At 37.9% G+C, this 15,126-nt stretch overlaps 1 protein-coding gene across 2 annotated transcripts in view; it reads left to right on the top strand.

The window, feature by feature from the left end:
• ca8 (carbonic anhydrase VIII) overlaps positions 1-15,126 on the top strand; it is a 162,269-nt gene that overhangs the window by 57,743 nt on the left and 89,400 nt on the right. For both annotated transcript variants that reach the window (XM_051929385.1, XM_028803561.2), the window contains exon 3: positions 8,220-8,344. In XM_051929385.1, the coding sequence (XP_051785345.1) occupies positions 8,220-8,344 (125 nt within the window). The remainder of the gene's footprint in view (positions 1-8,219; positions 8,345-15,126) is intronic.

The following is a 15,126-nucleotide window of genomic DNA, read 5'->3' as shown; positions in this document are numbered from 1 at the left end:
TAAAAAATCAATTTAATTAGCTACTTTGCCAATGCCTTAGGCGTGTCATGTATATGCAAACAAAAATTATCCTTTTGAATAAAGGTGCACAGAAATGGCAACTCTGGTTAATTAAGACTCAGCTATGTCTATACACCTCATTCCTTTCATATCCAAAGCAGGCTGTTGGGTCCACTGGCATCTCTAAATTTCACAAAGCTAGCTGGTCCATCATGTGAATTTACTTGTGCCTTCTGACACACACTCCATTCTCAAGGTGCATCCTGCCTTGTTATTGTTTGAGGCTCCACCTCACTGTGTAAGAATACATTAAAACTGTTTTCTTCAAGTTCATGTTCTGCGTCACTTCTTCAGCTCCAAACTTCATCTCTGCAGCCACCATTCCTCAATTTTGAGACAAGGAGGTGGATTATTCTACAGTCCACTTATCTCCTCGGACATGGTAATTTCCTTCAAGCTAAAAGCAGGTTTCCCTTTTACTCCTGGGCCTTTTCCATATTCTGTATCAGCCTTCCCTTCATGACAACTCATTGCCTACCCAACATTCCATCAAAACTATAAATGGTAAAATGTCCCACTTCCAACATGTCTTATCCAGTGTTATTATACCGAGTGGTCACTTGATTGGATGTGTCTGTTCTTGCTGGCCTTAAGATGCATCCTGCAGTCACATCATCTATACACTAACTGAAGGCTGTTCATTTTGGTATATAGTTTCCCTCTATATGAGTTAGGACAAGTTACAAAGCTGACTGCCAGATTAAAATACAGGTGCTAGATGAACCATTAATCCGGGCTGCAGATAATTCAAGCAAAATAAGATTAAAAAAGGAGGTTTTTCATAAATCAAAACATAATAAACTAGGAGATTTACAGCAAGAGGCTAAGGCTAATTTTGTAGAAATTGTGCCTTGAGAGAATAACCTTTGCTGGAAAGAAGAAAGACAGTCAGCAGAAAAGTCCAGAAGAAGAAATAATTGAGGCAATAAAGGAATTTTATAAGAGAGAGATTAACCCATAGCAAAGCATCTGCAAGGCATTAGATACAAATGATGTTCAAATTTGAATTGAGTATGTTGGTAATTGGGGTTCTTAGATGCTAAGGTAATGTTAATGTTGGTAATAATATAATCCAGTCAAGAATAATAAGTGAGGGAAGGCCACTTTCCCAAAACAGATTAACAGGTGACGTTTTAAGAGTAGCTTTCCACAAAGTTGTATATAATATAGAGACAGGCTTTGTTTTAGGAGACAGAGACTGAATAAAGGAAAGCAAAGGATGAAAGAGTGAAGAAGAAGACAACGAAACACAGTGAGACTTTTAATGACCGGAATGTTCGGAGCCCCGAGCCATCAAAAATATTGCCAAGAGTGCAAATTTATAATAAACTTTAGAATAAAAAGATCAATTCTGTTCTATAGTTTGCATTCATTGTCAATATTATGTTGCTCACTGGGCTTTTCATACAAAACTAAAATGCTTCTGTAATGTTTAACATGTTGTACATTTTCATACACAGACAGTAGCTCAAAGTGTTTTATCAAATAAAAGGAAAAATAATAATAACAAAACATTTGAAACATTGACTAGAATTATAAACAGTATACAATAGTCAAATGGCCAGATGGAAGAGGAAAATAAAAACTTCAGCTAGCATTGATACAGGAGAGAATAAACCTCTAGAGCAGGGCTTCTTAAACTTTTTAATCTGAGGAGCCAAATAAGAAAATCAATACCATACTGGGACCCAAAAAGAGAATTCTTATGATAATGACAGCAGGGCTATATGAGTAGAAATAACAATAGATATGTCATACATGTTTGCATTTCTAAGCAGGAATATTAGTCACAATAATATGACTAAAAGAGAAAACTGGAAAGCAAGCATATAAGGTGTGTCTATTTAATTCCCAGTATACTGTAGCTGTGTAGTGTCGTCTGGATTACAAAGTGCTACAGAAATATTGGACCTGTTAAAAGTGACATATGGTGAGGATACTATGAAAAAGTCTGAGTGACATAAGAGGTTCAAGATGATGTGAATGTCGATCCCAGAAGTGGATCATCCATCGTGACAATGCCCCTTGCCATGATGTGCTCAGTGTTTTGAGACTTTCTGGCTAAGAAAAAAATTGCCAAATTGCATTGTCCATCCTATTTACCTGTTTTAGCCCCATGTGATTCCCATCTATTACCAAAAATAAAAACTGCCGTGAAAGGATGAACATTTTCAGACATTTCTGACATTCAGCGTAATGTGACAAAGGAACTCAAGGAAATTCAAGAAACAGAATTGCTGGTACTGCATGTGTCCAGCAATGTCATCTGACAGTAGCTGCTAGTGCTCAGACATGCACAGCATTATTACTACTAGATTCCTGAGGTACTGTACATCGCTGCCAGTGTAAATGCTAAGTGTAAGCTTTAGTAAATCAATACTTTATAATGAAGTTTGAAACAGCACATTTTGAAATGTTAATTCTACCGTCAGTCATCAAGCTGGATGTTGAGGACTCTACTCCACCACCTGTCTTATGCACTCTTTTTCTGGTGTTCTCACAGTTCTCAGTGGTCCAACAAACAGGTCCTTCACACTACTAGCAGGTTGAAATTTATCAAACCATTTTAAACTAGTGTCACAATTACAGGAAGAAATTAATTCTTACCAAGGCACTTTAAACCTAATACAAAATCCTCTTTGTACCTCTGTTACAGATTTGGATTCAATGTATGCCATAATGGCAATCACGTGATGAGGCGCTGAGTAGTTCCCCATGGTCACTACACCACTATACATACCCCCCTCCTATTGACTCGTTCCCCACAACACCCTGAAAATCTTCACATCCTTGTGTCGTACCGGTTATTTTCATTTCAACATTTCCAACTAGCGTTGCCGTCTCTTCACCTCACAAGCTTGTCTGAGTCATTCCCTCCTCTCTCCCCCTTTCTTATACATGCCAGTCATCTCAGTTTGATTGTTTCATAAGTTGTAAGAGGTATGGTGGGGCCTTGGGGAATATTTACAATATTTTCATATCCTAGAAATGAAACCTCTTTGTGATGCATCAACAATGTTGTCTATAAGATATGTTTTGGATTGCATACTTACATGCAATAAGAAGAATACTAAATATAGGGGGTGGTGCATCACTCGCCACAGAATTCATGCTTGGACCAAGCATGGTTAATTTTACCACAGGTTCATGTGCCAAACCATTACAAAAATATCTGGAGCCCAATTTGGCTCACGACCCCAGCTTAAGAAACAATGCTGTAGTACTGGGCGCACAGAATGTGGCGCAGAGCACCAAAGCAAGACACTGGAAATAGAAATCCAAAGTTAAAAGAAAAGAACAGTCCCTGATGAATTTAAATATTAATAAAAAGGATTAGCAACAGTTGTATTTTATGAAGACACTGCTTAGAATAAGGGTAAAACTTAACATATATAATTAAACAGCATTCATTTTAATCATTAACAGTATACGTATTATAAATTATGGCAGGCCAGATTTAAATAGCATATTTTAATAATTTTTATAATGTTCGACTGTATTTCCAAGACATAGTTCTATTGATATCATTGTAGTCGCCGAAGTATAAGGCAAGTTCAAGCACGTTAAAACACGTGCTGAAAGAAATCTCTCAGTCCAAAAGTTTGTTTTAAAAATATTTAGTGAAAATTAAAAGCAAATAATCCACACAAGAATAAAGAAAAAAGTTGTTACACACGTAGAATAAAAGATAAAAAAAGGAAAAATGTATCTTCTCTAAACGTAGCTTTTCATGAGAAACTTTAGTTATTTCTGTACTTAAAAGTTCTTAATTTCTTCTTCTGTACACCTTAAGAATACGGTTCAGCACTTAAATAAGCATGTTGTCTTACGTGTTACTTCACACACTTTAAAACCATGTGCCCTCTACACCTTACACATGGCAAGGCTGGTCACTAACTGAGAATAATGTTTAGTCAGAGCTGTTAGAAATGGCTAGAATATACCAATTCAGTTCTACTTATGGGGGTCATAGGGACCTCCCATTGATTATGCTTTGTCATTTAGTAAAACATTTATTAATCTTATGTAACTAGGAAATGGCTCTTACAAGCATGTTTCAGATTTATTGGTGTGTATAAGCAAAAGGCCATCTCATCTATGTTTTTACACTTCACACAAAGAACATTGAGTAACCCAGAGGTTGAAGATTCATGATTTCAATTAGCAATGTGCAGGAACAGCCATCCTATAATATAGGGAGGTGCGACGTTTCTGAATTTTAAAATCAATTCCAAAACACACAGGCAGCCATTTTAATGATGCTAATATTAGTGAAATGTGTTTTTGTCTTAATCAGGCAATGGGTAAGCAAACGTTAAAATGATAACGTTTATAATGATACACAGCCTTCCTTTATTGAGATAATAAAAGCTACTGGTTTTACAATTTTTTGAGAGGGGTGGATAGAATATAAAAGGAAGTGGAGGTGAATCCCATTAGCGAACTAAACCATGCCTGTCACTCCACGGGTTTAGCAGCGCCTCACCTGTCTGACAGGGAAGTTCATTTTATTTTTAAAGTTGTGCATTTGTGGAAGTGAAAAATGCTGTGTGCTTGAACGAACAAACCAGACCATTTTTGCTACATTTGTGGGAAATTCATCTAGGTGGCCAAGTGGAAATTATTTACACCACTTGTCAAAAAAGCCTACCATCTTTTCTTTGGTTGTAGGTTTGGCAATCAGGATAAAATTTGGACTCCTAAGTTTTAAAAATATATTAATTTGTTTCTAAAATTGAGCTTTTTTATTTCAAACATTCACCAATCAAAAACTGGGTGTGATAGAGCTATTCTGTTGCCAGATTTGTATATAGCACCAAGTAAGTCTTTAAAGAATGCCTAATATTTTTAATGGGAGTGGAAGAAAAAAATTTGCAGAGCAGAGCTCTCAGGAAATTATTACTGATTTGTTACTAACATTTGCTTAACTTTACTAACATTTTTATTAATTATGTCATTTGTGTGATTGTTTTTCATGGGTTGTTGTTTTGGGCACATGGTCACATTGTAAAAGATGACAGTGCATGTTTAACAGCATCTGACCTTTGGAAAATTAAACGACTAAATGCTAAGACCAGTGCTTGAACAAATAAACTAGTTAGGAACTGACTTTGGTTTCAGTTTAGTTTTGTTCTTGACTTTAACCTTAGCGTAGCCTCTTCAACTTTGGTGAACAAACTAACAATTACTATGCTGAGCTTTGCTGGTGGCCCTGATTACTTTTCTAAAAAGCTCTTGAAGGAAGTCCTCAACTGACCTACACCACTTGTTATGCTACCTGTTCAAGAGTACTTCTCTTTAAACCTTGATACAAACAAACCACCTTTATCTTATAAACAGTAATACTTTTTTATAGCAGATACCATGCCAAAGCAGTGTAGAGTTATATATATATAACTCTACATGTCTACTCTATATGTACTATTGATATATATACTATATATCAATAGTACAATTGTTAAGATCCTTGTCTTCCAATTGTAGCCACACCATGTGTCGGAGACAAAGATTAATTCAAGCACCCTTGAGATTTAAAATGCAATTCTTTGAGCATACTGTGTGTTTAGAGGATGACTAGCAGACTATTCACAACATGGCAGTGTTTAAGATGTGCATTGTGTAGTATGCATTCATCCACCTGTCCATCTATTTTCAAACCTGCTAAATCCAGTTCAGGGATGTGGAATATCAGTAATAATGATAAGAAATCCTTGCCTTTAACTTAAAAATGTAGACGACTACTGTTTGTGACAACAATTTTACATAGCCCAACACCTGATTACTGGTAGTGTCCTCAATGACTAAAAAGATTTTAAATTACATGACTTTGCAGTTCTTACTAATGAGTAGTAATTTGCTGGGTTCGCCAAATTTTTCCCTGAAAACTTGCCACACTGCCAACTTAAGCGATCTTTTATTCCCTGCTGCCCATGATGCTTTGTGAGGTCAGCATGACTACACAGAGCTGTAGTAGCCAATGCTGGATGGGGATGTTCCTCCGCAATCTGCGCTACCTGTTCGATTTGTGTCACACATACCCAGCACATTCACATATGCGTACTTTGAGCGTACTTCATCTCAAAACTTTACAGCACTGCCCGATCTGCTTCACGTATGCATGAATAAATCACGGTGTATAAACAAATGTATGATGTCACTATGAGATTGGTACTCTAGCTGGATTTACACCCTGCATGCTTTAAAAAAAAACAAAACAACAAAAGAAAATTTCTGAATTTTCATTTGAGGGATACATTAGCTAATCATATTGAAAGTATTAAGAAAATGCTTCATAGGTTCATTGCATGTTGTGTCTTCACTGCTGGATTAAGCATTCTATGTTCCTCGCTATCTAGCACAGATTGCTTAGTGACAGGAACAGCCCCCCTGAGTATATAATACTGATCCCTTGCATCACAGGCTCTGGGGATGTTAGTCATAGTGATAGGAGCTCGGGAGATGCAGAGCGAGATAAAGGATTCAGAGTATAATTTAATCTCAGGGAGACACACTAGTATAGTGGTTAGCACTGCTGATCACAGCTCAGATCACATTTTTGCCACAATAATCATTTTGGCATAAATGTCAAACACTTCACTAGCCCTCAGGTTCACTTAAAAGACCATCACACCATTCTAATCCACTCAAGTTTCTCCTTCTCTAATGACTTCAAAGCAATTCACTGAGCATTTCTGTGTTTTCGATGAAGTAAATTCAATGGGGTTTGGCCATCACTACTAATTAGCCTCTTATAATTGCAATATGCAGTCACAAATACTCATTCACAAATACTCACACTTTAGAATGATTGTAACTGTGTCTGCTCTGAATTCCCAGTTTTGAATGCTTGTTTTATAGAAAAACTTTTCAAGCCAAAATGTGCTCTGCATGTGTCGTGTACCTGCTGTCCTAATTAGTTGCTAGGCAGACATCATATTTTTTCACTACAGTAATCCCTCGCTACTTTGCGGTTCACTTTTCGCGGATTCACGACTTCGCGGGTTTTTAAATACAAGTGATTGCCCGCCTGTCGCGGAAGTTATGTTCCAGACCCATCAGCAACAGGAGAAAATCCACGATATAGAAAGACCATATAAATAAACATTTTTATAGTTTAAGCCTTAAAATACCCATCCCACATGCTTTAAACACATGTAAACTTATAAAACACACTTTGTTAACACATATGATATGTGGATGTCGGGCTAAGAATATGAGTAACATCTCACTATTATAAAACATTTTAACTTCACGCAAGACAAGACAGTGAGACAGGAAAATTGGTGATGTACACCTAAAAGCCTGATTGTACAGGCTTTTAAATTATTGACATGCAGAGCGACAAGCAGCACAAAGCCAGCACAAAGTCCACTTCTCCTTAGCGTTCATTCAGCTCCCCACCCCCTTGACAATGCGAAGTGGCAGGAGCGTACTGCGCTTCCGGGGAGGGGGGGTTTGAGCGAAGGTGCGTTCAGCTCTCACACACCCACACACACACACTCCTGGCGCAGAGCGACAAGCAGGCATTTTGGCAGAAGCAGCACAAAGTCCATTTCTGCTCAGCGTGAGTTCAGATGCCCCCCTTCACAAAGCGAGTGCAGACACATTGACGTCTGATCGCAGTGTGCAGTGTTGGTCTGAGGTGTTTAAGAATGTAGAAAGTGTTTAAGAGCATAGGAAGTGTTTATAAGAGTGTGGGAAAGGTTAACAAGAGAGTGAGAAAGGTTTATAAGAGTGTGGGAAGGGTTTATAAAGCCTTAAAATATGTATAAATAATAAAATAAATATAGGTCGCTACTTCGCGGATTTTCACCTATTGTGAGGGGCTCTGGAACGTAACCCCCGCGATAGGTGAGGGATTACTGTATACAAGTACTGCTGTTGTTTTTGAATATTTTAGAACTTTATAAAAATATAAAAATGGTAAACTTGCTACAGTGTGACTTTCATAATGTGTTATACAGTATTATGCGACATTCTGGATGATGTAAACTATGATGAGAGAGACAATGCTGAAAGAAGAAATGGAATGCTTAGCTGAAGTAGAAAAACAGACTCAACTGATATAAGATATAAAGTTTTGTTAAGTTAAAATGTGTCCCAGAAGGACATTGATTAACCATTAATACTGACCACTTTTTAATGCTGTTCCATTTCAGTTGTAACAGGTGGGCCACTATGCAGAGACCATGAGTTTGAATTACATGAAGTACGATTTCACTGGGGCAGGGAGAATCAGCGTGGCTCTGAGCATACTGTGAACTTTAAAGCTTTTCCAATGGAGGTAAGTGTTGGCACTGGGAATTATCAAGTAGGAAGTTACTGATGCTCTTTAACTGTAGTTTAATCACATATAAAATACCACATATTAGTCAAATAATTTCTGAATCCAGTAATTTGTATCAGGTTAAACTACAACTGGTGCCCTTTCTCCAGATCATGGCCACATCCAATGTGTTATCTGACCCCTTGCTTTTCTTTATTATTAAAGAAAAGGTGTGCAGAGTGACAATACCTTTGTTTGAAGTAGCAATAATTTTAGCAATACTTTGCAAGGAATTTTGTAAAAACTCAATTGAAGGTAAATTCAGCATAGCGCTCGTATTTGTGAAGTGTTTCAGAGTACAAAAATAGACCTAACATATTTCAGGACAGGGGTAATGCAGGCAGTGTTGTGTATTGGTTAAGGCTTTGGACTTCAAACCCTGAGGTTGTGGGTTCAGATCTTGCTGACTGACACTGTGTGACCATAACAAGTCACTAGAGCTGCTTGTGCTTCCAACTGGAAAAGCAAAAGAAACGTAATACAATTGTATGATAAACTATTGAAAGTCACCTTGGATAAAGGCGTCAGCCAAATAAGTAAATGTAATGCATGCTTTGGAAATGCTGGACAACAATGCATTTATAAAGATATACTGATTTGACAGAGATATAATCATAACAAATCTTGTATGTCACATGATCACTCCATCTATGCAAAGACACAACGTACTGGCAGACGAAATGAAAGTGATGTTAATGTTACTTTTTTTGGCCATTGGTAAAATACAGCTTTGCAATAATAATGATTTGGGTATCTCACAACAAGCATTTCTCTAATTTTGTACCAAACTTTGAGCGTCCTTACAATGCATGATGTAATACACAGATTACAGTCACAAAATGGAGACTTCCATATTAAAAACAATATGGCCTCCCATAAGATGTGAAACAATTTCAGAAATATCTGTTAATGACAATACATTTGCCCTATAAATAAACCTAAAAAAGGGCCAGAAAACAATGAAAATGTTAAGAATAACTCAAAATAAATTAAACAAAAACGTGATGAAAACAAAAGGGATAAGTATTTTTAATGTAAGTATTGTTGATGCGTCAGGTTCTAATGTTCTCTACAATCCAACACAGATCATTAGACACTTGTAAAGCTATCCTTTATAAGAAATAACAGTGTGGGGATTGCATAGGAATGCATAATTTAGCATTATATAGGTGTTAAAATTCTCCGTCTGTTCCCCAAAACACAAAATGGTTGTAGGCCTCAAATCGGAAAGTGTAGGCCTCACCCATCTAAATCAACCTCACCCCAAACTCACGATGCAAGCTTACTGAGTGCACAAACCTATTAGCAGAGAAAAGGATAAAAAATAAAAGTGCACATCAGCAGACAAGAACATAATAAAAATAATAAATTAATAACATATTTTCAACAAGAACTTAACTATTCAATTCAGAATAACCTTAACAGCATTTTAGTGGTAGAAACTATAGCGCTTGATCGAAATAGCAAATGTTGATCTCTGGAGGATACCAGACTCTAAAAATGACAGCAACTGAACATGGGTTTTATAGTCGGACCACTGGCTATATCAGGTAGCAGCACTAAACACTGTGACACCAAGCTGCCCTCTTCAGATTTAGTTTACAGAGTTTTTTACATTTTTGCATTTTTCTTCAGTTTTAAAAATCATGACACTGGTGCACCTTGAGAACAGAGAAAAAAATAATAAAACCTTAGTGCAGCTAAAAAATCTTTCATAGCCGTCTTTCATCATGTATTAAATTAAGGCAGCTTTCATGTTTTATCAAATGCCAGCTGATAAAGAGCTGTGCTGGACACAAGACTGGTGACAAGTGAATCAGACTGCAGGTGTCTACCTTGAAATAAGTCAGCTAAAAGTAACGTGCTACCTACTGAAGAAGTAATAATTGACCTTATATATATTTTTGCAAAACTAATTATAAAAACAAAAGCTATTAGATTCAGCTTCATAAAATCTTAATTCTACAAAAGTAAGTATAAAAATAATGGAAATACAGTAGTTCTATGGGTTATTAAAACTCATTGACACAATGTTTCACCACAATGGAAATTATAGTTATTTGAAAAATATGTTGTTAATGGATGTACTGCCTAGTACTGGTTAAAAGTTTTTTGTTCTGTAGACTTACAAACATATTGAGAAATTACACTCTCGCTAACAAAATATATAATAGGTCCAGTACATGGCATTTACAGAGCACTGGGAACCAGTGTCGACATTGTGTATAGCTCAAAGCTGGACAGGAGTAGAACGGGAGACTCTAAACTCTCAAATAGTTTATTTGAGGACTTCTCTAGGGGCCACACAGAAGGTATAAATGATTGCTTTCTGCCACGGTTAGGCAAACTTTAATTGGGAGATGAATGTAAGAGATCCCTGGTGGGAGAAAGAGCAGCTGTTTGCAGTGTAGAAAGTTTGGCAAGTGAAGAAGCTTCCTGGAAGAAATGAACATGAAACCTTATTCATTAAGGTCTATGCACAGCAAATGGATATTTGTTGCGTTTTACGTTTTTTCCATCTGTTAATTGTTGTCTTGGTTGTTTCTTTAATGAGATCCTGATTTTGTGATTTAGTGTGAACACCTGGCTGCGCCAACATGGGGCACTGTAATGGGATTTAATAAGGTGATGTAACCTTACAGAAGATGAAATCATTACTAATGAAATAAGAACAAGTTAATTAAAAGTTGTTGGACATACAAAACTTTTATTATGTGTAAAATAATCGTGCATGCTTGTATATTTGTTTTATAACAATTCTGACCAGCATTATGCCTATATTTCTAAATTATTCACTCGTATAAGAACATTAATGACTAGCACTGAGATCATGGTGGATGGAGGAACGTTGAGCAGTGTGGCACCCGGACGGGGCCCAGGAAGACAGGAGGAGGGCTCATTCATCCTCCAGACCGTGAGGGGGCGTCCACCCTGGTTGTATTGGGGGCCACGGGTACAGGGCTTGGAAGCCCAACCCTGTAGGGGCCCATAGTCACCGCCAGGGGGCGTCCCCCTGCCTGAAGGACCCTGGACCCCAGTACTTTCGCCACACCAGGAAGTGCTGGGGGGAAGAAGAGAGGGAACACCCGGAGTGCTTCCGGGAGTACAGCTGGCATTTCCGCCACACTGGGGCATGTCCGCGGGATTGCCGGTGCACACCTGGAGCACATCTGGGTATGGATAAAAGGGGCCGCCTCCCTTCATTCAAGGCTGGAGTCGGGTGGAAGCAGGACAAGATTCAAGAAAGAGAGAAGGAGCGGTCCGAAGAGGCAGAGTGGTTGGCCTGGACTTTGGGGAAGCTTGGGGTTTGTGGCACAATAATTGTAAATAGTAGTGTAAATAAACGTGTGTTGGGTGACATGAGCATGTCTGCCTGTTTGTGTCTGTGCCAGTCTCCACAGCAGGTAGACTCTTTGGTGTATTTGGGGGGTCGAGTAACATACGATGCTGACTGTGTGGGTGAGGTGAAGTTGAGGCTGCCCATGGGCATGGTACTGATGATTAAGTTGAAATGGATATTTTGTATGAACAGAAGTCAGTCAGACCCACCATGACGTTAAACTTGATGAAAGCCTTGGTCTGGCCAATAAAGTTGTATGGATTCAACACCTGGATGCTAAAGAAGTAAGATGAGGGACACATCCAGGCTTTTGAGAATAGATGCATTAGAAAGTCGGAGAGAATCTCATGGATGAAGCTGATGACCTTTGAGCAAATCTACAAGCTGGCTAGAATGGAAAGGGAACTGCTGAGTCACATTAAAACCCTCAAACTTCAGGCCTGTGATGAGACAACTACACAATACCATTGAAAGCAGTGTGATGACTGGTCTTGTGGAAGGGGTCAGAGGGCATGAAGGACCGAGAATATCTGGTATGACAGCATCATGGCATGGATTGTAATGTTGGGGGCTAGTCAACTAAGCAGTAGTCGAGATAGAAGGCATTTGATGGAAATGACCCATCTCTATAGCCAAGTGTAATGAAGCAATGCCAGAATAATTACATGACCCGACATATAAAGAAATTTTTTAAAGATAATAATCAGTGAATTAAACGCAGATTATATATTTAGACCACCTTGGTAAAGTTCAGGTTATTTTCAATTTTTGTCCAGATATAATATCCAACATTTGTTCATATTGTTAACAAACAGCAAGTAGAGCGCAAAACAAGAAACAACACACACGTGGCCTCATCCATGCCATATGATTGTTGTTTATTTTGTTGTATTTTGTGTTCTCACTTGTATATCCCACCATGTGTGCTTTATTTTTAACAAACTCTCTAATTATTTAACACTTTTGGCCTCCTTGGTGTCATTGTGGATGCAAACAGTTGCCATTCTATCACAATACATTCCTTCATCTATTCACTTTCAGTATCTACAAATATTCCATTTTTATATCTTATTTTACAAGTATTAATTGTTATACATGTAGCATGCAATCATTTCAATCAAACACAAAATGTGACATTTATTCATCCGTTCTAATGTAAATCAAATCGCAATGTTACAGAATTTTTAAAATTCTAGATATTCTAAATAGGAATACAGTTAAAGAAGGTCTGGATGAATGGTGTCAAAAAAAACAAGTATCTATCTATATATATAAAATCCCTATGTGCGTCCAGGTGTCCGTGTGTGGGTGTCTTCTGGTGAAGTGCGCATGCGCGTGGCACGGTGCTATGCGCGATATTACTGTCAGAGAAAGTTAGAGCCATTTTACGGAAATACAAACCAGTATTACTGCGAGAGGAAATTAAAGGTACACAATACAGTGACGCATATTACAGCCACATACAAGCCAGTATTACTGTCAGAGGAGATTAAAGGCATATTACCGACGCGCACGCCTGTATTACCGCCAGAGAAACGGATGTATATTACGGACGTACAAGCCAGTGGACGTACAAGACGGCATCCTTCAATAAGGGCGCGCACAAAAAGGCGAGCCTTAAAAGGACAACCTCAAGTGGGCGCAGCGAATAAAGGCGCGCGTAAATAAAGATCTGCACCTGTTGCTCTTCACATATTCCAGAGCCATTTGAACTAAATTATCTACGCACCCTTATTGAATAGAGCCGTACAAGACAGTATTACTGTCACAGAAAATTAAAGACACACAATACACGGCGGCAGCCCACGAAGAACGGTCAGCTCAGCAAGTAAACATCAACAAAAGAAAGGCTGAAAGAAAGAAAAATACGACCAACAAAAAGAATGAGGTCAAAGTCACTTGCCATTTAATATAGACTATTCCTACTAATGTTTATGCACTACTGATCTAGCGCCCGTTATTGTAACGGGCTAAATGACTAGTGAAATTATAATGATGTTTAAAGGCTTTTATGATGTGCTGCCCTACACTGGGGTAGTGGTGGGCCATTCTAGATTTTTACATTAATGTACTTTCATACTAATTGAAAACTAGCCACAACTTTCTGCTGCACCAAAAGATACTATGAAGTGTTAGCAGCCTCTTTCCATGGTGCCAAGACAATCTGTAGGGCACAGAAGATGCTACATGTATCATGCACCAAGTATCACAAGACTTAATAATGACCTGAAGAATTCAAAAGGAGACAAGTTAATATGGCATTACTTGATACATTTATTATAAAAGGTAACAAATGAAAATGGTGTTCCTGGACATTTTTATTCCATGAAATTAACAACACTAGGCATTTTAGCTTTATACACAAATCTATATTCCACTTGAAGGGTCACAGGAACAGAATTATGACATTTTACTATTGGAATTGCAACTTCATGAGAACACAAGAAGAACACAATATATTTGCAAAACAAGAAGAGACTACTTAGTCCATCAAGCTTGTTTGTTTATCTAATTGCTGATTGCTAATAAGTTGTCCCAATATCTCATCCAGATACTTCTTGAAGGTTGTCAAAGTTTTTTCTTCAACAACACGTTTTGGTAGTTTGTTCCAGATTCCCACAACTCTTTGCATAAAGAAGTGCTTCCTGACTTAAGTTTTACAAGCTCTTCCCCTTAATTTCCACTGTTGTCCCGCTGGATCTTTCCTACTAGGGGGCTCCGCCCCCTGCTCGCTTCGCTCGCCAACCCCTGGTGTTGGGAATGACAAAGAGCGTGATGTATGAATGAGATATAGAATAGTGTGACGGTGTAGATGATGCAAATAGAAAGCAAACAATAAAGTGTGTGGCACAGTGTAAAGGTTTATTTGAAAATTTCTTTGTACACGCCGTTTAAGTGTAAAAGGTAATTCCAGCTCAGAACTTGTAAGGTCATTTAAGATGGTTATTGTTGTGATCAGAGTCAAGTTTGTCAGAGCTTAGAAAGAGTTGTGTCTTTCCAGGAAGTAATGGAATGACTTGGGTATTTATGTTTTCCACATTAATATTTTTTGGACATAATATAGTGTGTTGTGTTAAAAGGGGCATTTGGTCTAATGAGATTGCTGTTCCAAATCTCTCTGTAACTAAGTCGTCGCAGATAAAGGCTTGAGGAATTGTAATAATATGTGGCTGAAGTCCATCTGTATTGGTGAGTGTACCATCTCTCAGTTGTAATAAGCAATTGTTATAATCTGGTTCTGGACATCGTATCTTTTTTACTAACTGTATCTTTTGAAAGCAATGCCAATTGTCTGCGTATTTTAAGGTGCACTGAACAATAGCTGAGTGCATGGCATCTGGAAGAATAGCTAATCACTGTCTAAAATCTCCTCCTCATAAAAGTACCTTTCCTCCAAATC

Source organism: Erpetoichthys calabaricus, chromosome 6 (genome assembly GCF_900747795.2).
Source record: "Erpetoichthys calabaricus chromosome 6, fErpCal1.3, whole genome shotgun sequence".
NCBI lineage: Eukaryota > Metazoa > Chordata > Cladistia > Polypteriformes > Polypteridae > Erpetoichthys > Erpetoichthys calabaricus.
The sequence above is the reverse complement of the archived record's forward strand: the minus strand, read 5'-3'. Positions and strand labels throughout refer to the sequence as shown.